We start from the raw sequence: 27,304 nt of genomic DNA, 5'->3' as shown, positions 1-27,304 counted from the left end.
AAAGTTAGATCTTATTTTTAAATAAAATAATTGCTAAACATCGATTTAAAAAGTCTATTATCAGCTATTCTTAAAGTGCGGAAACCCAATTACGTCTTGCCGTCAAAAATAGGCGTCAAGTAGGCATGGCTAAAAACAGAAACAAAGGTGGTAATTTTGTTTATTTTTAAATAATAATTACGTCCACTGCCGTCTAGAGTTTCCTAATTATTTTTTTAAAAACAAACAAAAATGTATTTAAAATAATAATATCTCTTTAATGTGCGCATTTACTAACGCCTCGGTTTTTTTTTTTGAAAAGCATGAATAATCAAAACTATTGAATTAACATACGCAACCATACACATACGAAAAAATGCGCGTAAAAAACCACACACAAACGCACACATTTACATACTTTAAACGTATGCCACACAGCACAGACGATCACATACACTTTTATGGACGAACAGCAATTTCACTTTTAACAGAAATTCATCACCTAAATAGTCCAACCAAGGGTTTATGAAAAACGTAGGTGGCTGTTTATATTACAAGTTATTATACAAGCCATTGTACACAGTGTTTCTTCCAGACTTTTTTCTCCGAGGGGGGGGGGGGGGCAATGGTAAAAGTATATGTTTTCTATATAAGTTCCATTTCGTTCGGGGGGAGGGGGGTAGACTTTCTTCATCTCCCGAAAAGATGCCTGGAAAAAACTCTTTACTTAGTTCACAAAGTCCGTCAGTTTGTTTGTGTGTTTGTGACAAATTTTGTAACTCAATTTTGGCCACTTCTATGGCACCAATTTTGTTCAAACTGTCCAGATACATTCTCCTTCGATGACAATGCAAGAGTATCGAATTTTTAATCTAATTAGAGAGACAATGTAATTTAAAAATTACTATATCCAACACTAAAAAGGGAGCTAAGATAAAAAAAAAAACACTAGCTAGCGACGGTTTGATCAGAGCGCTGTCGAGGGTGAACTGTCTATCACGGATGAATGATTTCTCGCCCTATACACGACCATGAACTCTGTAAGGTCAGATAACTGTATTTTACTGATCACAAGTTACTTTTCCTTTTTTTTAAAATATTTTTATGATGTAGACTTTGTAACATCAACTTTATTTCGAGCAAAGACTAAAAAATTGGAAAAAAAAACCCGCAAACATAAAAACCTTTACAATAACAAGGTTTTAAATTAACTGAAAATGAAAAAAAAATGTAATTAATTTGCTTTCTTTAATAAAAGCTTTTGTCGATAAAAAATGTAAGGGATTTTATAAGCGACCAAATATATAAATGAAGAAAGCTATTCATTTTATATTCAGGGTATAAAAGGCTTGTTATTATGAATGTATTTATATTTGTTTGATATAATTTTTAAGTGTTTGTGTGAGCAAAGGTGAGTACTGTCACGTTTTGTTAAAAAACATGCGCGCGCACCATTGATTCACTCGAGTGAAATCCTCTTTTTTCTCTGTAAACAAATGATCTAGAAATAGTTTTATACCCAACAACATTACGTCCTTCAGGCTCTTACTACTAACTTGATTCGAACTCATGTATTGTTAAACTATCTTTACTGATGTATCACCCGACCACCTAGTCACAAAACTATCATCCTAACAATGTCTTCTTAACCCCCGACCCTCCCCCTCCCACCCTACAACCAAAACACTCATATCAATCCCTGTTTGTAGCCATTAATTACAAAGAAGTAAAAGTGCTTTTTCGCCGTCACCTAATATCTGTTTAATTTCGAACCAAAAATTATTCACCATTAACACCATTAAATTCACCTCTATAATTAAATCCTATTTTCATTTAAATCAAAGCTCACCTATATAATCTAATCCTATGTTTGATAAAATTTCACATTTATAATTAAATTAAAATAAAAAAAAAACCAAAACCGTATTTTTTATAATGATCATTTTAAAATTACGACACCAAAAGTAATTAAAGTTAATACATTTGTTTGAAGATTTAATAAAAAAATAAAACCGTACTTCGTTTGATGTTAAAAAAAAACAATATTTTTTTAGAAATTCGAAATTTTTATTTTTATTTCAGACGAAAATGCAGCCAACTACGACCCAGATGATAAAAACAATGCAGGATAACTCTACCAATACGACCTCAGTCGGTAGCTTGTCTCCCCCTGATTACATGTACGCTTACGTCACGATTCTCAATGTCATCATTTTCGCTGTCGGCGTCATCGGTAACGTCATGGTCTTGCTGGTGATGGTGCGCATGCGAATCATGAGGACGAGGGTGAACTACTTCTTGGTAGGTATTCATGACGATTTTGTGAATAGCTGGCGTTGTAAAGAGTGCAGAAAGCTAGATGAATATAAGTAAAAGTTAGTCATTTTAGTTTAATTTCGCTATTTCACAATATTCGTTTCTCTTAAACTGTTCGTTGTTTCAATTCCAAACCGAGGAGATTTCGATACACTGGGCTGCTCACCAAAAAGTTTCGGATCCCTGGCTCCCGTCCAGCGATGTCATTGAGCCCACCCAGCTCTAACGGGTACCTGACTCACGTTAGTGCTAGTATAGGTGGCTTGGCGTGAAACCGATCGCACTATGCTTTCAGGTGAACTCTACCTCACCTGGGGACGGAGTGGTCTAGCGGTAAAGAGCTGGACTGCTAACCCGTAAGTCTCGAGTTCTAATCCGGGTTCAAGTCAGTAGACCGTCCCTGAGTCCACCCAACTCTGATGGGTACTAAATCACACTAGGGAAAGTAAAGGCGGCTGGGCATAGTGCTGACCACACTAACTCTTCATATGCCGAGGTCACAGAAACAAGTGAACTCTACTTCAATTGCCCTATAGACCTTCAGGTTCACCGCCCCTCCCCCTGTATCATATTTTGAACGTAAAAATCGACCATCACCCCCACCCCTTCACAACACCCACCAAGATCAGAAAAAAAAACACAACTGTTAGGTCAGATTGGTAACTCCGCCGGATGCACTGTTGGACACTTTTCTAGCCTTGATGAACACATGAACTTATGAACACATGAACACATGAACATATGAACACATGAACACGACCCGAGACATCCACCACAGCACTTGTTCAATCCACACCCTGTCCTTGCCTTGTTTGTGAACACACAACACAATATCCTATTGCATTAATAAAGCCAAGCAGTGCATGTCGACGGTCATTGAACTTTGACCTGCTGTCGGCAGTTGAATGATGTTGAATCTGATTTGCAGCTACTCGCAAGTTAGGTTTGTGGTTAGGGGAAGTTACGTCTGCCCTGGTACCATGGGGTCAATATGACCCCAGCCCTCTTTGGATAATTTGTTGTTTATATTTTATATATAAAAAAACGTCTGAATTTTTTTTAGAATCACAGGTTTTTGTTGTTTAAAAAAAGTTTTTGGTGAAGTCTTCTGGTTCAACGACTGGACTGGATTAAGATTAAGTTAAGGTTAAGCTTCAGACGGGGGTCACTCCCATTTCGTCTAAAGCTCGGTCTGGTTCCGTTAGGGTGTCTAAAGACAACGTAATAGTCACGTGGCTCACGTCGATATCTACGGCAAGAAAATAAGGACAAGTTGCCAATTTTATATATATATATATATATATATATATATATATATATATATATATATATATATATATATATATATATATATATATATATATATATATATATATAAGGGTCGGTATGGTCGAGTCGATAAACCGTAAGGTCCAGACTTCGAAACCCCAGGCATATGAGGCTCGACAGCTGGAAACAGCCACTCTTCTAGGAGAGACAACTCCAAAATCAAACAACTGCTTCCTTGTAGTTTGTTCTTTGATGGACAAAGGCTAAGGAATTAAATCTAAAAAGAAAAGCAGGCTGAAATTGGAGTCAACGGCCTAAATGGCACATGGCAAGTTGACTCGTAATACTCAATTTATTGGAGGAAATCACTTCCAACATACCTTTAAGAACGGAGAAGGAGACACAATATTTAGGGAATCAAATAGAATGGGGACTAGTGGATATTGTGATCGGGATGGATAGCACATGCTTACTAACACCAAATGTCCTGAGTTCGTACCCCCACGTTATTTAGAGGAAGCAACCCATCTAGAAAAGACAAACTACAAATTAACTGCGGCCTTGCGGATTGGAAACATTAGACGGAAGCCTAGCCAGATGGACAAACAGGTTCAAATCTTGAATCAGCGTATTAATAAATTGTTTTGGAGGATATATTCAATTTAAAACAACTAAAAACAAACCAGAACAAATCAGAATAACAAAGAGAATATACAAAGAGTATAACAGCCAATTCGGAGCGATCAACATTGTCGAATCAAAGAGGAGCTATCGCAAATTACAAGATCAATCAAGCAATTTACATTTTAAGTACAATGTGGCAATCAACTATTCTCTTTCAAGAGGAAATATATATTAGCATATGAAACCAGTGGAAGTTTTCAACACGTTCTTAATTTGTATCTTGGGGAAAATTGAAATGAAAGAGACAATATAACTGGTATTATTTTACCTAGTTATTTTATCAAATTAGTTTTTTTTAGATACATTTAATCGATTATTGCACTCTTTTGAAGTGTGGATCTTTATCAGTAGTCGGATACTACCAAAACAAACAATCCATGTCGCAACCTTAGCCCAACACATCCCAATCCTAATCACACACATCACAAACCTAACTACCCACACACATACTTAACCAACACAAGCATAACCACCACACACGTACATAATCAACACGGGCACACTTAACCACCCACACACACAATCCTAATCACACACATCACAAACCTAACTACCCACACACATACCTAACCAACACGAGCATAACCACCACACACGTACATAATCAACACGAGCATACTTAACCACCCACACACACACACAATCCAAATCACACACATCACAAACCTAACTACCCACACACACACCTAATCAAAATGAACATAGGGTGTCGGCGTGGTCGAGTCGGTAAAGCTTATGGTTGCTAAACCGAAAAGTCTCGAGTTCGAACCCCCGGGCAGATGAGGTTCGTTAGCTGGGGACAGCTACTCTGCTAGGAAAGACAACTCCAAAATCAAACAACCCCTGCCTTGTTGTTTGTTCTTGGTTGGACAAAGGCTATGGAAGCAAATCCAAAAAGAAAAGCAGGCTGAAATCGGAGTCAATGGCCTATAACCAGTTTACACGTAATCCTTAATTGTGATGGAGGCGTGGTCGAGTCGGCAAAAGCTCATGGTTGATAAATTCGAAAAAAGTCTCGAGTTCAAATCCTCTGGCAGATAAGGCTCGATCCCTTCCACCACTAAAAATTAAGAACGAAGAAGGAAGAAAGAAGAAAATGAACATACTTAAGCATTCATATACAAACCAAAACACCACCAACGTACTTAGCAATCCCATACAAAGGCAACCAGCACGAACCCACTTAACCTCCCCCTAATTAAAGATTTGAATTTGATATTTTAAAAAGCGAGAGGTCACGGATTCTAAAGTTATTGATGTGTGTCATTATACAGCTAGTGTTTCTTTCAGGCAGCTTTTCAGGCATTACTTCTACCCCCCCCCCCCTACCCCCACTCCTCCTGTCCCTTATAGAAATGGAATTTAGAGACCAATTTATATGTCCTTCCGCGGAGAAAAAATGTGATTGAAGCACTGTATGTAGTAATTTAAAAAGTAGTGTTCTATCTACATTGTTCTCAAAAAAATACACTTATAGAATTTTTTTTTGATACGTTAGGACAAAGTAAACATCTGCTTACATTTCAAATTATTTTTGAAAATTGTGACGGATCATGAGTTCTAAAAGTTTAATGAGTGTCGTTTTTTTTTATAAAACATTTTAAGTACATTATTCTCAAGTACATTTTTTTAGATTTTTTTCTTTTCTATCAGGATGATGCTGCTTCAATTTTCACATTCGTGTTTTAAATAATTATAGGTTAGGGGTACTTAAAGTCATTACATTTAACCTGGGTGGACTAAAAAGAGACAGATGTAAGAGATTATCATTTGTTAATTTAACCCGGATTTTTTTTTTCTGGGTACACGCCACGTTATGTTAACACGGTAGGGAGGGAGGGAGGGGAGGGCGAAAGGGGAGGGAGAGAGGGTAGGGCGATTTTTTAGAGGGGGGAGGGAATGGGGTGGGGATTGAAGGGGGGAGGGTGAGACCGCTGCCTTACGTTCAAATACAGACCCTATGACCTTTTTGTGTCAAGTACACTGCCCCCTCCCCCCCCCCCCCCCCCCACATACACTCTCAATTTTGTATTTCTTATCTCAATCTCAGACTATGTGCAAATAGCCAATTTGAAATACCCGCTTTGAACTGAACCGTCTTATACTTACGTACACAATTTATTTTCCTTCTTAAAAGTCATTACAATTTTTTTTCAATAGTCCCGTATTAGTGAGTTCATTAGTTCCCTTGATTATCAACATAGAGGTTATACTTAGGACTAATCACCCTTCATGACTTTTAACATAGGCAGCCTAGTATGTTGACATTTAAAGGGAAGTAAGAAAATGGTTTTAAAAAAGGGAAGTAACTCTATATGTGGGTTCAGGAAAGGAAAAAAAAAAAGACAGTGATAGATGGTATCTCATTATGATGTCTGGCTTCGATATTTTCCTTGGTGCCATTACAAAGGGCGAGAACTGCGTGGGTGATCTGTGATTTAGTATGTGATGCAGTTAGCCTAGTGTTCAAATAGTGGTGTTTGACTTTGTTAAACAATAGCCCGTTAACTTGACGTATCTGATACGTTACTAGCTTACACACACCCTGATCGATTCGGTAGTTGGGAAGAAGGGGCGGGGGGGGGTGTGTTGGGCATAGATCTTCCAGAAATGTTTGTCAAACATTCGTGGAAAAATATGTCTATTAATACAGAGGGTTTGAAATATTTCGAGTAAATTTATATGAAAGCCATTTTATTGATTTTTTTTTCACAGTATAATGCTAAAGCGTTGAACAGATCTACAGAGTTCTTTTTTTTTGGGTGGGGGGGGGGTTGGCATTTAGATCTTCCAGAGAGTATGAAATTTCGAGTATATATTTTATGAAAGCCGTTTTATTAATGTTTCTCACAGTATATAGCTAAAGCGTTGAACTGATCTACAGATGAGTGTTTGGGGGGGGGGGGGGAAGGGGGGGGGGATAAATTACCCGTTGATTAATGTACAGTATATGTGTAGCTAAAAAGAATCGACCGGGAGAAACCCAGTGTTTCTTCCAGACTTTGATCTCCCGGGGGTGGGGGAGGGGGGTGGGATTTGAAATTTTCGGGGAGGAGGGTGGGGGAGGACAGACTAAAATTTCCGGCGGGGGGGGGGGGCGACACTGTTTATATATTTTGTATATAAATTCCATTCGTTTTTCTTAGGGGGGGGGGGAGCAGTAGACATTTAGGGGGGGGGGTAGCTTGGAGATGCCTATAAAAAACTCAGGAGACACCGGTGAAGTCCGTAAAGAAAGAAAAGCTACACATCACCCCCACCCCCTCCTTCACCGCTCACTAATACAGTTACTCGAAGTCTACATAAGCACGCTGCTAATGTTCGTTATATTAAGTGGATATTTGACATTTTTTATAGTCCGACCCTTTATCAGATAGTGATTAAAGGTCTAGTGCTGTGATATGGCGTTTTATTCTCTGTTAATATTAAGACGTGGTCGGGTATTAGAAACACGACTGCTGACCCAACAGCCTGGAGTTCTTCCGGACTTAAGTCCCAAGTTTAGACCCCCCCCCCCCCCCCCCCGGGGCAGATGAGGCTCGTTAGCCAAGGACAGCAACCCATCTAGGAAAGACAACTCCAAAATCAAATAATGACTTCCTTATAGTTTGATCTTTGGTGGAAAAACGTTGTAGAAAGAAATCTAGAAAGTAAAACAGGCGGATGTCGGAGTTAATGAACCATAAGGTGCATCACAAGTTGAAACGGATTTCTTGCTTGTGGGGGAAGAATTTCCGCTCCTAGATTACAAATATAAAAATAAAAAAAAATGGAGAACAAACGGGAAATAACTGAGTGACGTTTTATTGTCAGTTAAGTCTGGGTATTTCTCAATGGAAAAAATCAGTCTTGGGGGGGGGGGGGGGGGGGGGTAATGGTGGTAGTGGTAAAAGCTGGGTATGAGGAGGGGGTTTGGTGTTCGGTGAGGGGTGAGTGACTGGGTGATGGGGGTGAGACTGGGTGAAGGGAGGGGCTAGGTGTGGTGAGGGGAGGAATGGGGGGGGGTATGGAGCTGGTTGACGGGAGGGGTGTGGGTTTGTGTAAGGTCAGGGGTATGGAAATTGAAGATCAAGACATTAACGAATTTGGATAGAAAATAAGACGTAAATGTAAAGTTTATCAAATGGTTAAATGGAAATTTTTCAAGAAGAGGCTAAAAAGAATGATCGCATAAACATTTTTAAAATTATACTATTTCGTTTACAAAATGAAACATGAAGTTTTATGATCAAATGTTTAATAAGACTGGAACAATTTTTGAAAAAGTAGAACGCTTTTAAAAAACCGTTTAATATTAATGCAACAGTAATTGTCTTAGTTTCATTTACTAAATTAGATGAAAGTTGTTCTCCTTACAATTTTATGACATTATCTTTGAGGTGTTTCATTTTATTTTCTTCTCGTATTGTGAGACTGCGACATATTGAGCTTGTAATACAATGGTAATGTTAAAACATAATTTAGTTTTCAAATTAGATCGTATGGTTTCCTGATGACCTTGGTTATCTGGTAGGGGTGGGGGTCAGGTGGACGTATGGAGGGGACGTATGAAGGGGGTGGGGTCAGGTCGACGTATGCAGGGGGTGGGGGTTAGGTGGACGTATGGAGTGGGTGGGGGTAGATCGGCCAATAGAGAAAGGGCAGATTTAGCTTTTAATTGACTACATTCTTAACTTTCTGTTTAACTTCAACATTTATTTCTTTATTGTTTTTTTTGAGCTAAAATTCAGAGCTTAGTAGAAAGGAAGTGTTTTTGAAAAGGGAGGTGGGTGGGTGTGGTATGGGATCCCATCAAGTTTGACAAGAGCTGTAACAGACGAACGACATATGACGTAAATTCACATGGAACGAGATTTGTCCTACTGTTATTGCATAGGGATCACAGTATATTATTATATCCTGTTGGGATTTTTTTGTTTGTTTCCTCTCTTATATGCATATTGAATGTCAGTTCAAACATTGAACAGGCGGAAATTGGTAAGAAAAATAAATGGGCGTTGGAACATTGAAAGTTTAATTTAGATAGCGTTGTGTTTGATGTATGTATCTGACAAAGGAAGTAAGTTTGGGGCTGTATTTTGTTTTCACATCATGTTATTTCTATATATTTTCTTTTGCATGTAATAATGTGTGTTCTTCAAAATCTTTTATCTTTGTTTCCCTAGTGATTCGTTACACTAACGTTACTTCGCTTCGTCCGTCTAATTAGCCTACTCTAAGTAATTAAAATTAATTAGTATAATATAAAATAGTCTATATTTAACGTCACATATAGATTTTCGTTTTTCTTGAATGTTGGAGTGACAATATTAAAAAAAAAAAATTATTTTAAGATTTTTTTTTTCATGTACTTACTCGTCTTCTAACTGTTTTAGGTAATTAGCGTACCACGTCGTCTATGAGGCAAGATGACAAGAAGGGCTCATTATTCTAATTAGTAAATTACCCTTTCGAACCTGAAGGCTCTAGGGGCAGTTGAAGTAGTTCACCAGTTTATGTGAACTTGGCATATGAATAGATAGTAAAGTCAGCACTATGCCCAGCCGCTTTTACTTTCCCTAAAGTAGGTCAGGTACCCGTTAGAGCTGGGTGGACTCAGGGACGAGCTACGACTCTTGCCACGGACACGAACTCGAAAATTTCGGGTTAGCAGTCGAACGCTCTACCATTTGACCATGCTCTAATTAGAGACACAGTTGATTGTCTGTGAGATCTGAAAGCTGGGTGGAATTAGGTCAACAGAGGGGATAAACATGGTGGGTGGGGGGGGGGGCGTATTCTAACGCAAACTAACGCTTAACAATTCGACCATATTCTAATTAGAGATACAGTTAAATGTCTGTGAAGTTGGGAAACATAATGAAATTAGGTCAACAAAGGGGATAAGCGTGGAGGGTGGGGGCGTATTCTGACGTCACTAATGATGTCTGTATATAGTTTTGTAGCGTCTTATGAATCATATGACGTCATTTATTTTTAAGTTAAACCCGAAGCTGTCGTGTCACATGAACTGGGGGCGGGGCGTTGTGAAATCGTTGCACGTATGTATCGAAAGCAAACTGATGAATGTAAGAAATGTGACGTAAAACAATGTATTTTTATCAGAGAAAAAATGTTTGGCTCATCGAAATACGACGCTAGAAAAAGAAAATCTGTGGGGAAATAGGATATACATTCTAGGGGTGTTTTAAGATTTCCCTGAGAAATCCTGCCGTCTCATACGTATCGCCTACACTAATATCAAATGTTAGTTGAATGCTGAATCAACATTGGGATCATCCAGAAATTACCCGTCACGCGTTTTTCTATGCAGAAATATATTACAATATTTTACGTATCACTATGTTTAGAATGCTCTATTCTAAAATTACAGATTGATTAAATACAGAAATATTGTCTATTTAGTAGGATCCAAACATTACGAAAACAACGTTCTAAATTAAATGTTGTATAAGTAAATGTTATATGCAGATATATGGGGGTTTTATGATGTTCTTAATACTAATATTCTACAATAAAATGTTGTGTATAAAATGTCAAATTAAAATGTTCTATTTAAAATATTATACATAAAATTAAATTTACAGTGTTCTATATAAACATGTCTATATGTACTACATTTAGTGTTTTTTTTTGATAAAAATAAAATGGTCTAAATAAATTTTCTAAATAAAGTGTTCTATAGAAAATATTATTTTTTACGAAAATGCTCTATATTAACTTTTTTATATGTGCTACATAGTATGTTTTATGTTCTAAATATGTTCGATATAAAATGTTCTATATAAAATGTTCTATAGAAAATCTTTTATATTAAAACTTTTATATACAAGTTCTATATAAAATGTTCGATATAAAATATTTTATATAATATGTTCTATATAATGTTCTGTAAAATGTTCTATATAAATTGCTTTTTATAAAATTTTCTATATAAAATGTTCTATGTACAATGTTCTATACCTGCGTGGTTTTGTTCCCAGGCCAGTCTGAGTGTGGCGGATCTCCTGGTGTTGGTCGTCTGCCAGCCCATCGCCATGTTGGTGTTCTACACGAGGGAGGTCTGGGTGCTGGGCAGTTTCATGTGTGAGTATCTGGGTGCTGGGCAGTTTCATATGTGATTATCTGGGTGTTGGGCAGTTTCATGTGTGATTATCTGGGTGCTGGGCAGTTTCATGTGTGAGTATCTGGGTGCTGGGCAGTTTCATATGTGATTATCTGGGTGTTGGGCAGTTTCATGTGTGATTATCTGGGTGCTGGGCAGTTTCATGTGTGAGTATCTGGGTGCTGGGCAGTTTCATATGTGATTATCTGGGTGTTGGGCAGTTTCATGTGTGAGTATCTGGGTGCTGGGCAGTTTCATGTGTGATTATCTGGGTGTTGGGCAGTTTCATGTGTGAGTATCTGGGTGCTGGGCAGTTTCATGTGTGAGTATCTGGGTGTTGGGCAGTTTCATGTGTGAGTATCTGGGTGCTGGGCAGTTTCATGTGTGAGTATCTGGGTGTTGGGCAGTTTCATGTGTGAGTATCTGGGTGCTGGGCAGTTTCATGTGTGAGTATCTGGGTGCTGGGCAGTTTCATGTGTGAGTATCTGTGTGCTGGGCAGTTTCATGTGTGAGTATCTGGGTGTTGGGCAGTTTCATGTGTGAGTATCTGTGTGCTGGGCAGTTTCATGTGTGAGTATCTGGGTGCTGGGCAGTTTCATGTGTGAGTATCTGTGTGCTGGGCAGTTTCATGTGTGAGTATCTGGGTGCTGGGCAGTTTCATCTTTGAGTACACTTATAAGCCTTGATCAACGTGTATGTGTGAGTACCCATAAGCCTTGATGCACGTGTATGTGTGAGTACCCATACGCCTTGATACACGTGTATGTGTGAGTACCATAATGGGACAAGGGAAGTAGAGTTCCCCTGTTTCTGTGACTTTGGCATAGTGTCAGCACTATGCCCAGCTGTTTTTATTTTCTCTAACGTGAGTTAGGTACCCATAAGAGCTGGGTGGACTCAGGGATGGTCTACTGACTTGAATCCGGATTCGAACTCGACTTACGGATTAGCAGTCTAGCTCTCTACCGCTAGGCCAATCCGTGTAATAAATAAAACATATTCACACACGGTAACATAGACATACATATGCAGAAATAAAAACAACTAAAAAATACACAGTTTCTTTCCGACTTTTTCTTCTAGGAGGGGGGATTATAAAACCTTCGTAAGGAGGGAGCAGGACAAGTTAAAGCAATGATTTTCTATACAAATAATATACTCTTTCATTTTGTCCGGGGCGGAGCGAAGTGGACGAGTTAATGGGGAGGGGTGGGGCAATGTCCCAAGAGAGATGACTGAAAGAAACTCGAAAAACCGTATAAAGATCCTAACTTAAAAAAATAATGACTTTGTTTCAATTTTGTGAATTGAAACCAAATTTAGAAAATTTCAGGATGATGAAAAAGTGTACGCCTGAAGAAATATCCGATTTATATTAAATGATCCGGGTATGCTCGTCTGCGATTTCATAATAGAATGACTTGCCCTAATCATCAGGCATATAAAGTCCTATCGATCGTGTCATATTTAGAAACATGCATTATTGTAGTGTATGGTATATTGGTCTAATTCTTTCCATAGTTTTAGGATGTAAATCAATTTCACTTAATAATTTGACAAATCTTTTATAAAGTGCAGAGACAAGATATTTTTTATAATCTTTGTCACAATATTTCCCCGTGTGTGAACAAAACACTTAAAGAAGACGAATTAGAGTTTGTCTACTTAAACGACATTGGCATACGAGGGTGTACTATGGATAGTACTATACCCAGCCGCCTTTGTTTCCCTAACGTGTGTCGGGTACCCATCTGAGCTGGGAGGACTCGGGAACGTACTACAGACAGGAGCCCGGGATCCGAACTCGAAACTTTCGGGTTAGCAGTCATAGACTCTATCATTCGATCTCGCCGTCTCCTGTATTAAAATAGAAGTCATCAAATCTTTATTTTAGCGTCTTGAGAGCCCCTGCCCCTGCTACCCCCCACAGATAGCACCCCCTCCCACCACCCAGCTACCCCCCCCAGCTAGCACCCCCTCCCACCACCCAGCTACCCTCCAGCTAGCACCCCCTCCCACCCCCTCCCACCACCCAGCTACCCCCCCCCCCCAGCTACCCCCCCCAGCTAGCACCCCCTCCCACCACCCAGCTACCCTCCAGCTAGCACCCCCTCCCACCCCCTCCCACCACCCAGCTACCCCCCCCCCCCCCCCAGCTAGCACCCCCTCCCACCCCCTCCCACCAACCAGCTACTTTCCAGCTAGCACCCCCTCCCACCCCCTCCCACCACCCAGCTACCCCCCCCCCCCCCCCAGCTAGCACCCCCTCCCACCCCCTCCCACCAACCAGCTACCCTCCAGCTAGCACCCCCTCCCACCCCCTCCCACCCCCTCCCACCAACCAGCTACCCTCCAGCTAGCACCCCCTCCCACCCCCTCCCACCAACCAGCTACCCTCCAGCTAGCACCCCCCTCCCACCCCCTCCCACCACCCAGCTACCCCCCCCCCCCCAGCTAGCACCCCCTCCCACCCCCTCCCACCAACCAGCTACCCTCCAGCTAGCACCCCCTCCCACCCCCTCCCACCCCCTCCCACCAACCAGCTACCCTCCAGCTAGCACCCCCTCCCACCCCCTCCCACCAACCAGCTACCCTCCAGCTAGCACCCCCTCCCACCCCCTCCCACCAACCAGCTACCCCCCAGCTAGCACCCCCTCCCACCCCCTCCCACCACCCAGCTCCCCCCCCCCCAGCTAGCACTCCCTCCCACCTCCCACCTCCCACCTCCCACCACCCATCTACCCCCAAGCTAATACCCCTTCCTCCTACCCAGCTACTCCCCCCCCCTCAGCTAGCTCCCTCCCCAAACCGACTAACGCCACCCTCACCACCCCCTTGTTGTCTAACTGTGCGTGTTGATCCACAGGCAAGATGGTACCATTCCTGGAACACTGGACTCTCCATGCTTCAGTGCTGACCCTGCTGTTGATTGGGTTTGATCGATACTTCATCCTGTGCCGGCCTCAGGTCAGTGGGCCACGGTTAGTGGGTGGTCAGTGAATGGTCAGTGGGCCACGGTTAGTGTGCCACGGTTAGTGGGTGGTCAGTGAATGGTCAGTGGGCCACGATTAGTGTGCCACGGTTAGTGGGTGGTCAGTAGGCCGTGGTTAGTGGGCTGGGATTTGTGGGCCGTGGTTAGTGGGCCACGGTTAGTGGGTGGTCAGTGGGCCACGGTTAATGGGTGGTCAGTAGGCTGTGGTTAGTGGGCTGGGATTTGTGGGCCGTGGTTAGTGGGCCACGGTTAGTGGGTGGTCAGTGGGCCACGGTTAATGGGTGGTCAGTGGGCTGTGGTTAGTGGGCTGCGTTCTGTGAATCGTGGTTAGTGTGCTGTTAGTGGGCTGCGGTTAATAATTAGGCAATTAAAAAATAAAATAGGTATAGATCTTAACGGCTGGTAACACCAGTGTAAGAAATACCATATGCTACATCTTTTTGCTACTATCATGCGTGTAGCAGATCCCACTCCATCTTTTTTATAGAGTGCAAAGATTAAAGTAATACGAATAGAATACCCCGTGCTTGAAAGCAACGCTTAAAAAAAGTGATCTATGATTGTATTTAATTTCTCGGGCCCATCGAATATAGCCAGCCAAACCCTGTTTCGATTACAATGGCAGTTTAAAATTGCATCTCCACTCACACACCCAATCACCCAGCCAGCCTCAAATACACCCACATAATCCCCAATTCCTTATCCACCTACCAAATCCCCAACCCATCCACCTACCAACCCACATATTACACTTCCAACGACCCACCTATTCACCACCCATCACATCCCCACCCACCCACTCATCCACTCATCCATCCACCCATCCACCAAATCCTCACCCACCAACCCACCAGCCCACCCACGGTAAATATTTACGAACTCATCCACCCACCGGTGGTAAACTTTTCCTGAACGAAACACTCACATGCCACCCTAAAGAATTGTTCCCCACCCCCAGACTCAGATCTGCCCGTCCCACACCTGTCTGCTTATCATACCTGCATGGACCTTGTCGTGTTTCCTGGCCATTCCATTTATTTTCCTGACCCACCTGAATCTGGAGCAACATCAGGATGGCGCCAAAGAGGTCAGTGAACTCATTATCTTTTGGTCGAAATAATTAAGAAAAATACGTAATCTCTAAGTATGTTTATAATGTAAAATGGAACGGCGTGGTCAGATGTTGTGCACACGGGTGCTAACCCAAAAGTCTCGAGATCAGAGTCTATAGTGAGTTCACACAACTGTGATGGGTACATGATTTACGTTAAGGGAAGTAAAGATTTCTGGGAATACTTGCTGATCATACTATCCCAGAAACATGTGAACTCTACTTCGTTAGCCCCATGGTCTTTCCTGTGCAAAAAGGGTTAGATTTATTTTTATTTTTACAAAGTGCCTAATAACATAATAGGTATACACATATTAAGTCTCAAGTATATTTATATAAAATCATAACCAAATTTTGATCATACTTAGCTTTTTTTTACATGTTTATTGAGCAGAGTTTGTATGAATGATTTTACTCATTACAACGTTTTAGAAAACACTATCTAACAGTCCCAATAACACACTGACAGTGAAGACACTGATCATGAACAAAAACAGACCAGTATCACACACCAACCATCACACACCAACTATCACACACCTACCACCATCACACAAACCATCACACAAACCATCACACACCAACCATCACACACCAACCATCACACCAACCATAACACACCTACCACCCACACACCAACCGTCACACAACAACCATCACACATCAACTATCACACACCAACCATCAAACACCAACCTTCACACACCAACCATCACACACAAACCATCACACACCAACCATCACACACAAACCATCAAACACAAACCATCACACACCAACCATCACACACCAACCATCACACCAAAAAAATCACACACCAACCATCACACACCTACCATCACACACCTACCACCATCACACACCAACCATCACACACCAACCATTACACACCTACCACCTACACACCCACCATCACACACCAACAATCACACACCTACCACCACACACCATCCATCAACATCAACCAGCACACACCCACCATCACACACCTACCATCACACACCATCCATCAACATCAACCAGCACACACCCACCATCACACACCTACCATCACACACCATCCATCAACATCAACCAGCACACACCCACCATCACACACCTACCATCACACACCATCCATCAACATCAACCAGCACACACCCACCATCACACACCTACCATCACACACCATCCATCAACACCAACCAGCACGCACTCACCATCACACACCACCACCACACCACCTAACCACACCATCTCCTCCCACAGGCGTGTCGCACCGAAGCCAACTATCACACACCCACCACCCACACACCCACCGCCCACACACTCACCATCACACACCACCACCACACCACCTAACCACACCATCTCCTCCCACAGGCGTGTCGCACCGAAGCCAACTATCACACACCCACCACCCACACACCCACCGCCCACACACTCACCATCACACACCACCACCACACCACCTAACCACACCATCTCCTCCCACAGGCGTGTCGCACCGAAGCCGGACAAACCCACTTCCGCATCTTCAACGTCGTCACCTTCTTCATCATGTTCGTGGCTCCCCTCTTTCTCCTCCTCTTCCTCTACACCTCCGTCATCACCACCCTCCGCCGGCTCAGCTGCACCGGCGACGTCTCCATTTCCGGCATCGTCAACTCCGACGAGTCCCGGAACGGCATCCACCACGCCACGGCCAGAAACCGCCGCCAGGTGGCGCAGATGATGGTCGCCATTGTCGTCTTGTTCTTCGTCTGCTTCATGCCCTTCAAGGTATGTTGTTTGGTTACATGTTGTTTTACACGTTACCATGGAAACATTATGTTTCTAACATGCATTGCACCAATTTTGTCTTTTTTTTTGTCACACTTTTCATCTTCATTACCACTTTTTATTTATTTTTAATTTATATTTTATTTTTTTTAATTTATTTAATTTATTTTTAATTTAATTAATTAATTTTTTTTTATTTTATAAATTAAAAAAAAATTGCAAAAAGTTTACCAAATATTATGTGGTATTAATATATTCATCTAAAATTTAAAATTTATTTTTAGTTTGTTTTCCCTGAATAATGAAAACAACATTGGGGTAACCTTGTCTACAATACAACAGTAGGCTATTTAACACACAAAAGCAACTATTGTAAAAAGCTGACTATTTATAAGCTAATTTTCATACACATATTTAGGCTGTACCGAAATCCCTGCCCTTGATTAATTGTATAATTTTCTTGTTTTGGTTAGTGTATTTATTAAACTGCACGAATTCACATCGTTGTTTCCCTGTATTATTTATTCTAGTTATCTCCCTGCACTGATTAAAATTTTATTCCTGTCTGCACTTATTAACATAGTTACATCCCTTTACAAATTTACATAGTTCCCTACCTTACAATAATATTTACATCTACCTTCTCTACCTTTATTGATTTACAACTACCCCCTTTACAAATAATAATTTTTACATCTCTTCACAAATAAACGTAATTACATGACTTCATTAATTCAAATAATTACTTATCTTCACTGATTACCTTCCTGCGACTGACCTTTTGTTTACCACAGAGAATGACATTCTGTTCGCCACATCGAATGACCCTTTTTAACTGCATACAATGACCTTTCTTCCCCTCCTCCTTAAATACTGACCATGTGGTTGACCTTCTGTTCGCCATAGCGACTGACCATTTCTTTCGCAACAGTGAACGATTTCTAATTCGCAAGAGCGAATGGCCTTCTGTTTACTACATGAAATGACCTTCTGTTTGCCATAGCAAATGACCTTCTCTGTTAACTACATAAATTACCTTCTGTTTACTACATAAAATGATCTGTTCGCCACAGCAAATGACCTTTGTTAACTACATTAGTGACCTTCTGTTTACTACACTAAATGACCTTTTCGCCACACCCCCTGAACTTTCTTCCCTCCCCCTCCTCAGATCCTGACCATGTGGCTGACCTTCGCCACCGACGATGACCTCGCCTCCCTCGGGTTCGAGACCTACTACAACCTCCTGTCCTTCTCCCGAATGGTGACCTACATCAACAGCGCCGGAAATCCGGTCATCTACGCGTGGATGTCGCCCAAGTTCCGGCGCGCCTTCATGCTCTCGTTGCCTAGGTAACCGCGGGTTCTCAGCCTCTATCTCAGTGTACATGTTCTTTACTTTCGTGTCATTATACACATACACTGGTGTTTACAGAAAGATGCAACAGCGATAGAGTTAAAATAGTCTACTGTTGTGTTTAGAGATTGTAAAATTTAGCCATGTTTTTTATGTTTTCTTCGCTTTTCAAGTTCGTGCCCAAAAGACACATAGGGTAGATGAAGTAGAGTTCGTCTGTATTATTGAGCTTAAAGGGGGTTCGGCGTGGTCTTTTCCGTAAATCTCATGGATGCTAAACCGAAAAGTCTCCATTTCGAACCCTCGGACAGATGAGGCTCGTTAGCTGGGGACAGCCACTCTTCTAGGAGAGACAACTCCAAAATCAAACACCTGCTGCCTTGTAGTTTGTTCTTGGTTGGACAAAGACTATGTAAGCAAATCCAAAAAGAAAAGCAGGCTGAAATCGAAGTCCAATGGCGCATAACCAGTTGACTAGTAAACTTAATTGTGTTGGAGGGAATCTCTTCAAACACTAAAAATTAAGAACGCAGAAGAAGAAAGAAGTGACCTCGGCTTACAAAAGGATGATGTGGTTAGCACTTTTCCGAACTATATTTTTTATTACCCAACGTAAGCCAGGTACCCATAAGAGCTGGGTCGACTCAGGGAAGTCATACAGACTCGAGTCTGAGATCCAAACTCGAGACTTTCGTGTTAACAGACGTAAGCTCTATCGACTACACCATCCGATATACTTTTTATACCCTGTCAGAAATCAACCATTGAAATAAACGAACCAAACATGTCATATCTTACGCCTTAAGTTTTAATTTTAAATACGCAAGATTTATCGGAAGCAGTAATTTAACACATGACATTTTAAAAATTATTCTTATCAGTCATTTCCCCATTCTTAAATATTTATTTCTGTGTTTATAATCTTCAGGTGCAGACGTCATTCCAGTAAAATAAGACACTAAATGACGAAGGGAGATGTAACTCTCTCAAACAGGGGAGTTAACTCCTCGACTCAAGACGTGTTTCGTCGTACACAGGCAGGCATTTCTTATACATCCAGCCAGCCATGCAGCTAGGCAGCTCTACAGCCATACAGCCATGCAGCCATACAACTGCAAGGTCATGCTGCCTTATGGTTAGACAGCGATACAGACAGCAAAACGGAAAATACTCAGCACAATAGACATATTCGCAGAGACACAGGTGTAAAGCCATGCAATCATAGCTTTACAGCCATACAATTAGACAGCTCTACAGCCAGACAGCAATACAATCAGACAGTATTGCTATCATACTCGGGCAGATGAGGCTCGTTAGCTGGGGACAGCCACTCTTCTAGGAGAGACAACTCCAAAATCAAACAACTGCTGCCTTGTAGTTTGTTCTTGGTTGGACGAAGGCTATGGAAGCAAATCCAAAAAGAAAAGCAGGCTGAAATCGGAGTCAATGGCCTCAATGGCGCATAACCAGTTGACACGTAACGCTTAATTGTGTTGGAGACGTGGTCGAGTCGGCAAAAAACTCATGGTTGAAAAATTCGAACAAAGTCTCGAGTTCAAACCTACTGGCAGATAAATCTCGATCCCCTTCAACACTAAAAATTAAGAACGAAGAAGAAAGAAGAAGAATTGCTGTCATACATTAAGACAAAACTCGAAATATATAATCAGCTATACATATAACTAGAGAAGAATTCAGCAACATCATCAGCCATTACCTACACTAACCACAACACCCTCGCTATTCTTCTGGTCTTGATTAGGGGGCCAAGCTCACGACCTTTGAACTCCAGTTCGTGGCTACCACACGCGGCTTTATAAGGTTAACTACTCCATCGATGTACACACACAGACACTCATACACGTACACACTCACATACACACACACACACACACACATTCACTCATACACGTAAATACACGCACACACTCACACACATTCATTCACATACACACACTCACACATACATACATACACACATACTCATACACTCATACACTCATAAACATACACATACACATATACACTCGCACACACTCACACACTCACAGACTCACACACATGCACACACTAACACATACATACACATACACACAAACGCATATACTCTCAAGCCAATATTATCAAATCTCAAAAAGAGGCGTGTCTACACTATTATCGCTGGGAGGATAAGACGAGTTTCACTCTAAATCTTTTATACGGATGTTTAGTCTGAATTATATATACACCTTATAACGGTGCGCGTTCTACTAAAAGTTTTTTTTTTGCGTGTTGCTTAGCTGATTTATTACACCTTATGTCACTTCCTTAAAAAAAAATATAATACAACACAATACACTAGATTTGGCTGGTAAATTTAAATGACATTTTAAATGAACGATGTTGTATTTTTTTTTACATCGCAAATGCTGTTTAGAAATAAAATGAATACATTTTTACATGAAAATAAAGCTGAATACAATACTGAAAAAATAACTCATTTATAAAAAAAAAAAGAGTTTTAGCAGAAAAAAAATATCAACAAAATTTCTTTCTTTTTATTTTATTTTTTGCATTTTAACAAGTGAAAAATATGTAAACTTTTCCATCGACCACCCCCCTCTCTCTCCCCCCTCCCCCTCATCCGACCTTTAAGGTCTAGAAGCCCTGGGCGGTGTTTGGTCTTTTAAATACTATTTTTAATGGGAGATCAATTCAATATTGCTGGTTTCATTTCAACTTATAAACTTCTCTACTCTGTATAAAATTTAACTTAAAAATATGTTTACGTCCATGCTGACTAACAAAGTAACTAGTCTATATTTTATGTTTTTTGTCTTTTGCTTTAATACTGCTTCAAAGTTGTGTTTTTTGAAGAGATGTGTCCTGCTTAACAGAGGTGCCAATTCATTTAAAGACAATCCTTTATGTTAGATAATGTATATCGGTTACGTATTTACATACAGTTTTATGTTTTTCTATATTCTCAAGACCAAGCTTCTTTGAAAATATTGTCTGTGTGATTTTAAAATACGAACTACGTTGTGTTTCGGTCTGATTCTTAACACATTTTAATTTCATTTTTTATTAAGGGGAAGTAACTCAATTTAAAAGATTATTGTTCTATTTATTTATATCTTTCAGTTTTAATTATCTTTTAAATCTATATTGTATCATATTGCTATCAAAAATTAAAAAAAACGTTTCTTATAAATTGGATTTATCGATTGTAAGAACTAAATATTTTTTTTCATAATTTAATACAAATCTATAAATGACATGTAAAAACTAAAAGCAAATATACATTCCACACGCAATGTTTAACATGACGCTTCAGTTTAATTTGATTTGTGACATTTTTAATTATTCGGGAATAGCCATTTAAGGCTAAGGAATAAATGAAATAAATAATCTATCATGTACATCAGGGGTCTCCAAACTTTCAGTCCGAGGGCCGCATTAACTGTTCACAGTTCGGGGGCCAGAATTGCTTTAAGGCATCTCCTCGTGGAGGGGGCGCCACCCCTCCCGAAGAACGTCTACCGCCCCCCCCCCCCTACGAAATATAATTTATATAGAAATATTTACAAATTTCAAGTGTCCACCCCCTACCCCGCCCCCACCCCACCCCACCCCCACGTTGAAAAAAGTCTGGAAGAAACGCTTTCGGGTGTCGATAACACACTCGGGGTCCAAGTTTGCTCTCAAATTGTTCTTCAAATATTCTTCACAAAATTTGAAAGGTACTTTGATGCAGAACTTTTAATAATATTAGGAAAGTCTTCCTTGTGCAAAAACTTATAAAAACCCATCTGCCCTTCTTTGAACGTGTCTCTAAGGAAGTCATTTTCTTGCAATTCAATGACCTCCAGCTGCAGTTCATCTTTGCAACTGGCCACATTTGCTTCGAATGGGCTTTGAAGCAGTCTCACTTCTTCTGCCTTTGAATCCAAGTCAGAGAACCTACTGAAACTGCAGCTGGAAGTCTTTGATGATCATATGTAAATGACGTGGAAAATTCATTGGTTGCTTCAGCCATAAAGAACTTGCACTGCTGAAAGTGCGTCAAGTTGTTAGCCTGTACTTGTTCCAAAAACATGACAAGTTTGAATCTGAAGGCCTTTAAGTGGGTGTGTGGATAAGAAAGTAGATTTCCCTCTCTTGCCGATTTAGGTTCAGAAAATTTAAATGACTAGTTATGTCTGTAGCAGAGGCCAATTTCTATACCCACTCTAATGAACACAAGAAGTTGAGTTGGAACAACTGTCCAGCGACTCATCCATTGCAATTGAAAAATGGCGAAGCTTGCTCACATATTTCGCTATTTGAGTCATGATGTTTTCACCAATGTCTGCAACACGGCGGGCAATGGTATTTGCACCCAAAGCTACATTTTCAAATTGTTTTGAATTTTGTGTGCAAAGTTGCTAAGTCACCTCTAACAACATTTATTCAGAGGACAAAAAGATCGTCCGGATGAAATGGCCTCGCGGGCCGTAGTTTGGAGACCCCTGATGTACATTTTACAAGCAGGCTGCCCTGAAAGTTTTGCTGTATTTCTCTCCCCTTACCTGTCTTGACCTCTCCTCATTATAAAATGCGTCATGATAACATTTTAACACGTTTTTAACACGTTTTTATTAACTCAGCTTCGCGTGTGTTTGTTGTTAAAATTGACATCGAAAATTAACCCACTTCTGATTGCTCAATAGATCTGAAATTTGGCATGTAGGCTACTTTCGCCTAACAATTTCAGATGCAATCATAAAAACTAGCAATTAGAGACGGTAATTAGCTTAATTTAATTACGCCCCAAGGACCATAAAATTGAGGACATGATTTCTAAAGATACCGACAAGACTGGAGGCTTATAGACACAGTTACTTCGGCCCCAATCGATGTGAGCGCGCTGGCCGTGATCGTATAGTGGTTAGTACTTCGCGTTGTGGCCGCGACAACCCAGGTTCGAATCCTGGTCGCTCAAGATTTTTTTAGTCCGTGTATTTATAAACACTTAGTCAATTCATACTTAATCAAGTCATTAGATAAAGTAGAAAATAAACTATATAAAAAACTTTTTTAAAAACCACGTTTTTCATGTGTAGCAACGGACTAAAAAGGAGAAAATAAAATACTTAAAAAAAACTTTTTAAAAAACCACGTTTTTCTTGTGGACTAAAAAGTAGAAAATAACTATTTACATACATTTGATGACAAAAAACGTGGGTCGGGCAGATGGGTCGGGAAATTTGATGGTGAACGTACCCACGTTTTTTGTCATCAAATGTATGTAAATAGTTATTTTCTACTTTTTAGTCCACAAGAAAAACGTGGTTTTTTAAAAAGTTTTTTTTAAGTATTTTATTATTAACTCAGCTTCGCGTTAGTGTGTTTGTTGTTAAAATTGACATCGAAAATTAGCCCACTTCTGATTGTTCTATAGTTCTGAAATTTGGCATGCAGGCTTCTTTCGCCTAACAATTTCAGATGCAATCATAAAAACTAGCAATTAGAGACCGTAATTAGCTTAATTTAATTACGCCCAAAGGACCATAAAATTGAGGACATGATTTCTAAAGATACCGACAAGACTGGAGGCTTATTGACACAGTTACTTCGGCCCCAATCGATGTGAGCGCGCTGGCCGTGATCGTATAGTGGTTAGTACTTCGCGTTGTGGCCGCGACAACCCAGGTTCGAATCCTGGTCGCTCAAGATTTTTTTAGTCCGTGTATTTATAAACACTTAGTCAATTCATACTTAATCAAGTCATTAGATAAAGTAGAAAATAAACTATATAAAAAACTTTTTTAAAAAACACGTTTTTCATGTGGACTAAAAAGTAGAAAATAACTATTTACATACATTTGATGACAAAAAACGTGGGTCGGGCAAATGGGTCGGGAAATTTGATGGTGAACGTACCCACGTTTTTTGTCATCAAATGTATGTAAATAGTTATTTTCTACTTTTTAGTCCACAAGAAAAACGTGGTTTTTTAAAAAGTTTTTTTTAAGTATTTTATTCTCACTGGTTTGTATGTAGAGTGTCTCTCACTTTTGTTTTTGACACAGGGCATCACTTAGATTTAGTATATATATATATATATATATATATATATATATATATATATATATACTTTATATATATGTGTGTGTTCGTTTGAGTGTTTATTACATAATAATATATAAACGAACGCATACAAATATACATTTTACCATTGTACCTGAACTTCTAAACTTGTTTTTTATCATCTCTAAAAATGTTATTTATACATTTTTAATGACGTATGACTTGTGCCAAAATGTGTTTTATGATAAATTGTGTGTGTGTTTATATTTCAGAATAACACCAAAAGGTGTATCACTGTTGTTACTTTTGTTTTTTTGTCATTGGTAAATACTGCCTTGACTTGACAGAAAATAAAACTTGTCATAAATGTATATAACGTAGCATTTGTCAAAAGTTTGAAATGCGATATGTGTAACACGTGTTGTTTTTTTTTTCCAAAAAATATTTCAAAGACAAAACTATTTTTAAAATTTCATTACCAAAAGAATTACTATGTATTGTAGCATGATACAATTTATTTAGCATATTTCTAGTTAAACACGAATCCATTCTCATCTTCGTGCTCAGGACACATGGGATAGATGAAGTAGAGTTCATCTGTTTCTGTGACCTCGGCATATAAAGGTAAAGTGTGGTCAACGCTATGCCCAGCCGCCTTTACTTTCCCTAACGCGAGTTATGTACCCATCAGAGCTGGATCGACTCAATGAAGTTCTACTGACTCGGATTTGAACTCGAGATTTCGGGTTAGCAGTCTTGCCAGTCTAGTGCTCTGCCTTAAGGCCACGCCGAAGAATCCCTTTATAAAGTCCATTTCTACGTGTAAACACAGTGTGATATTTTTTAAGTAAACTCAGTTTTTTAAATGATAGTTCATAGTAAAAAGTAAATTGCCTTTTTCCTACGTGGCGCTGTATAGTGGAGAAAGAGTACAACCGTTTTGTGTGCATTAACATTTGAGAAAAAGGTGTTGTCACCTAAATGCTCAGTAACATTTACTTTTCCCAACATGCGTTGGGTACTCATTAGGGCTGAGGCGACTCAAAGTTGTCTTATGAACTTGAGCTCGATATTTTCATGTACACTGTCCGCTGCTACAAAACACCCACCCTGTCGGTTGTTTGTGTTCAGTGTTTCTTTCAGAATGTTTTCTCCGTGGGAGATGGAGGGGGTCACTTGAAATTTTCAGGGAGGGGGAGCAGACCAAATTTTCTGCATAGGGGGCGGGGGCGGAACACTGGTGGTAAAAGTATATATTTCATGTATCAATTCTATTTCGTTCGGGGTGTAGAGGGTGAGGGGTGGAGGGGGGCTGGGGGGAGGGGTATGAACTCAGTCCCCTCTCCCTAAGAGATGTCTGCTAGAAACTCTTCTTTTGTTCCTTGCTATACATACACCGAGATCTGTTTAGTGTCAGGTACTCAGGATAAATGGGTTGTCTCTCCAGCTAATATCAGTGTTTCTTCCAGACTTTTTTCTCCTGGGGGGGGGGGGGGGCACTTGAAATTTTAGGGAGGGCGGTAGACTTTCTTCGGGGGGGGGGGCGGACACTGTTAAAAGTATATATTTTCTATATAAAATTATATAAATTTCATATTGTTCGGGGGAGGGGGGGGGGGGGCGGTAGATTTTTTTCGGGGGGGGGGGCTGAGGAGATGCTTGGAAGAAGCTGTCTAATATTGACACAGTCAAAGTGAACAAATACAATCTGGGAGCTAGATAGATTAACCCTAAGTTTTGTGGAGAATGTTAAACACCAGTGAACTCCCTTTAAACCCATTCTCCCAGCTTGTAAGACGTAGGGCCTATATTCAAAACAACATTCGTGTTCTCGTGTTAATGTTTTTATCAAGATTTTTTTTCGAGTAACGTCCCTTTCAATTCAATTGTAAAAAAAAAAAAGATTGTATCTTGCTATAGTGATGCTGTATATGGAATTTATGACATTGTGGAGTTTAAATAAAATAAATTCAGAAGATTGTTTTTCTATTTTCATTTTAGAAAAAATAATTAAAATATGTGAATGTGTGTATGTGTGTATTGTGTTTGTATATAGGAGGATATACTTGAAAGAATGTATGTGAATAATGAATGGACGATTGTATATACATACACACACACAGACCCAAAAGTATTTCATAAAGTATAGAAAAATTTGCAACAATCTACAAGTGTCATTGAATTGATTAGTATTTCACTCGTTCCATATATTTTCCCTGTTTTGTAAATATTTGAAACACCCAAGCTGAAAAAAATCATCTGTGAAAAAGTATGTCGAAAGTTAAACAAATTATAATTTCAAATTTCAATAATAAAACCTACGGATTTTTAAAAAAAAATTATTTTCTTTAACGAATGCTTAAAATTTTTTAATATTCTACACGTGAGTCAGATCGGTTTTCGAGTTAAAGATAACGGTTAAAGAGATTTTTCGAATGTATTATTCTATAAGGACAATGAAGTAGAGTTCATCTGTTTCTGAGAACTTTTAATATGAATTAAAATAGGGCCAGTTCGAGTCAGTTACTGTTTAGAGATGTCAGTTATAAGGAAGGAACCCGAACACAAAACTTAGAATTGTCCACGAAATTCCGTTTTCTCAACGATATTTTAATATTCACTCCACGTACATATCAGGTGATAGCATATTGTTAAATCATCCACTTTACTATAGGGTGG

The 27,304-nt window shown here is 39.9% G+C and overlaps 1 protein-coding gene across 1 annotated transcript; it reads left to right on the top strand.

Moving 5' to 3' along the window:
* Nucleotides 1-2,067: 2,067 nt before the first annotated feature.
* Nucleotides 2,068-19,547, top strand: LOC131932061 (QRFP-like peptide receptor). The gene is made up of 7 exons (XM_059288930.1): nt 2,068-2,280; nt 11,232-11,334; nt 14,220-14,320; nt 15,304-15,432; nt 16,933-17,217; nt 18,389-18,570; nt 19,503-19,547. Exons 1-7 carry the CDS (start codon nt 2,068-2,070, stop codon nt 19,534-19,536), a joined length of 1,047 nt encoding a protein of 348 aa, XP_059144913.1. The 3' UTR covers nt 19,537-19,547.
* The last annotated feature ends 7,757 nt before the right edge of the window (nt 19,548-27,304 follow it).

This window comes from Physella acuta, unplaced genomic scaffold (genome assembly GCF_028476545.2).
Source record: "Physella acuta isolate Inbredline_101_S28 unplaced genomic scaffold, ASM2847654v3 ptg002080l, whole genome shotgun sequence".
NCBI lineage: Eukaryota > Metazoa > Mollusca > Gastropoda > Physidae > Physella > Physella acuta.
This window is presented reverse-complemented; position numbering and strand designations above follow the sequence as displayed.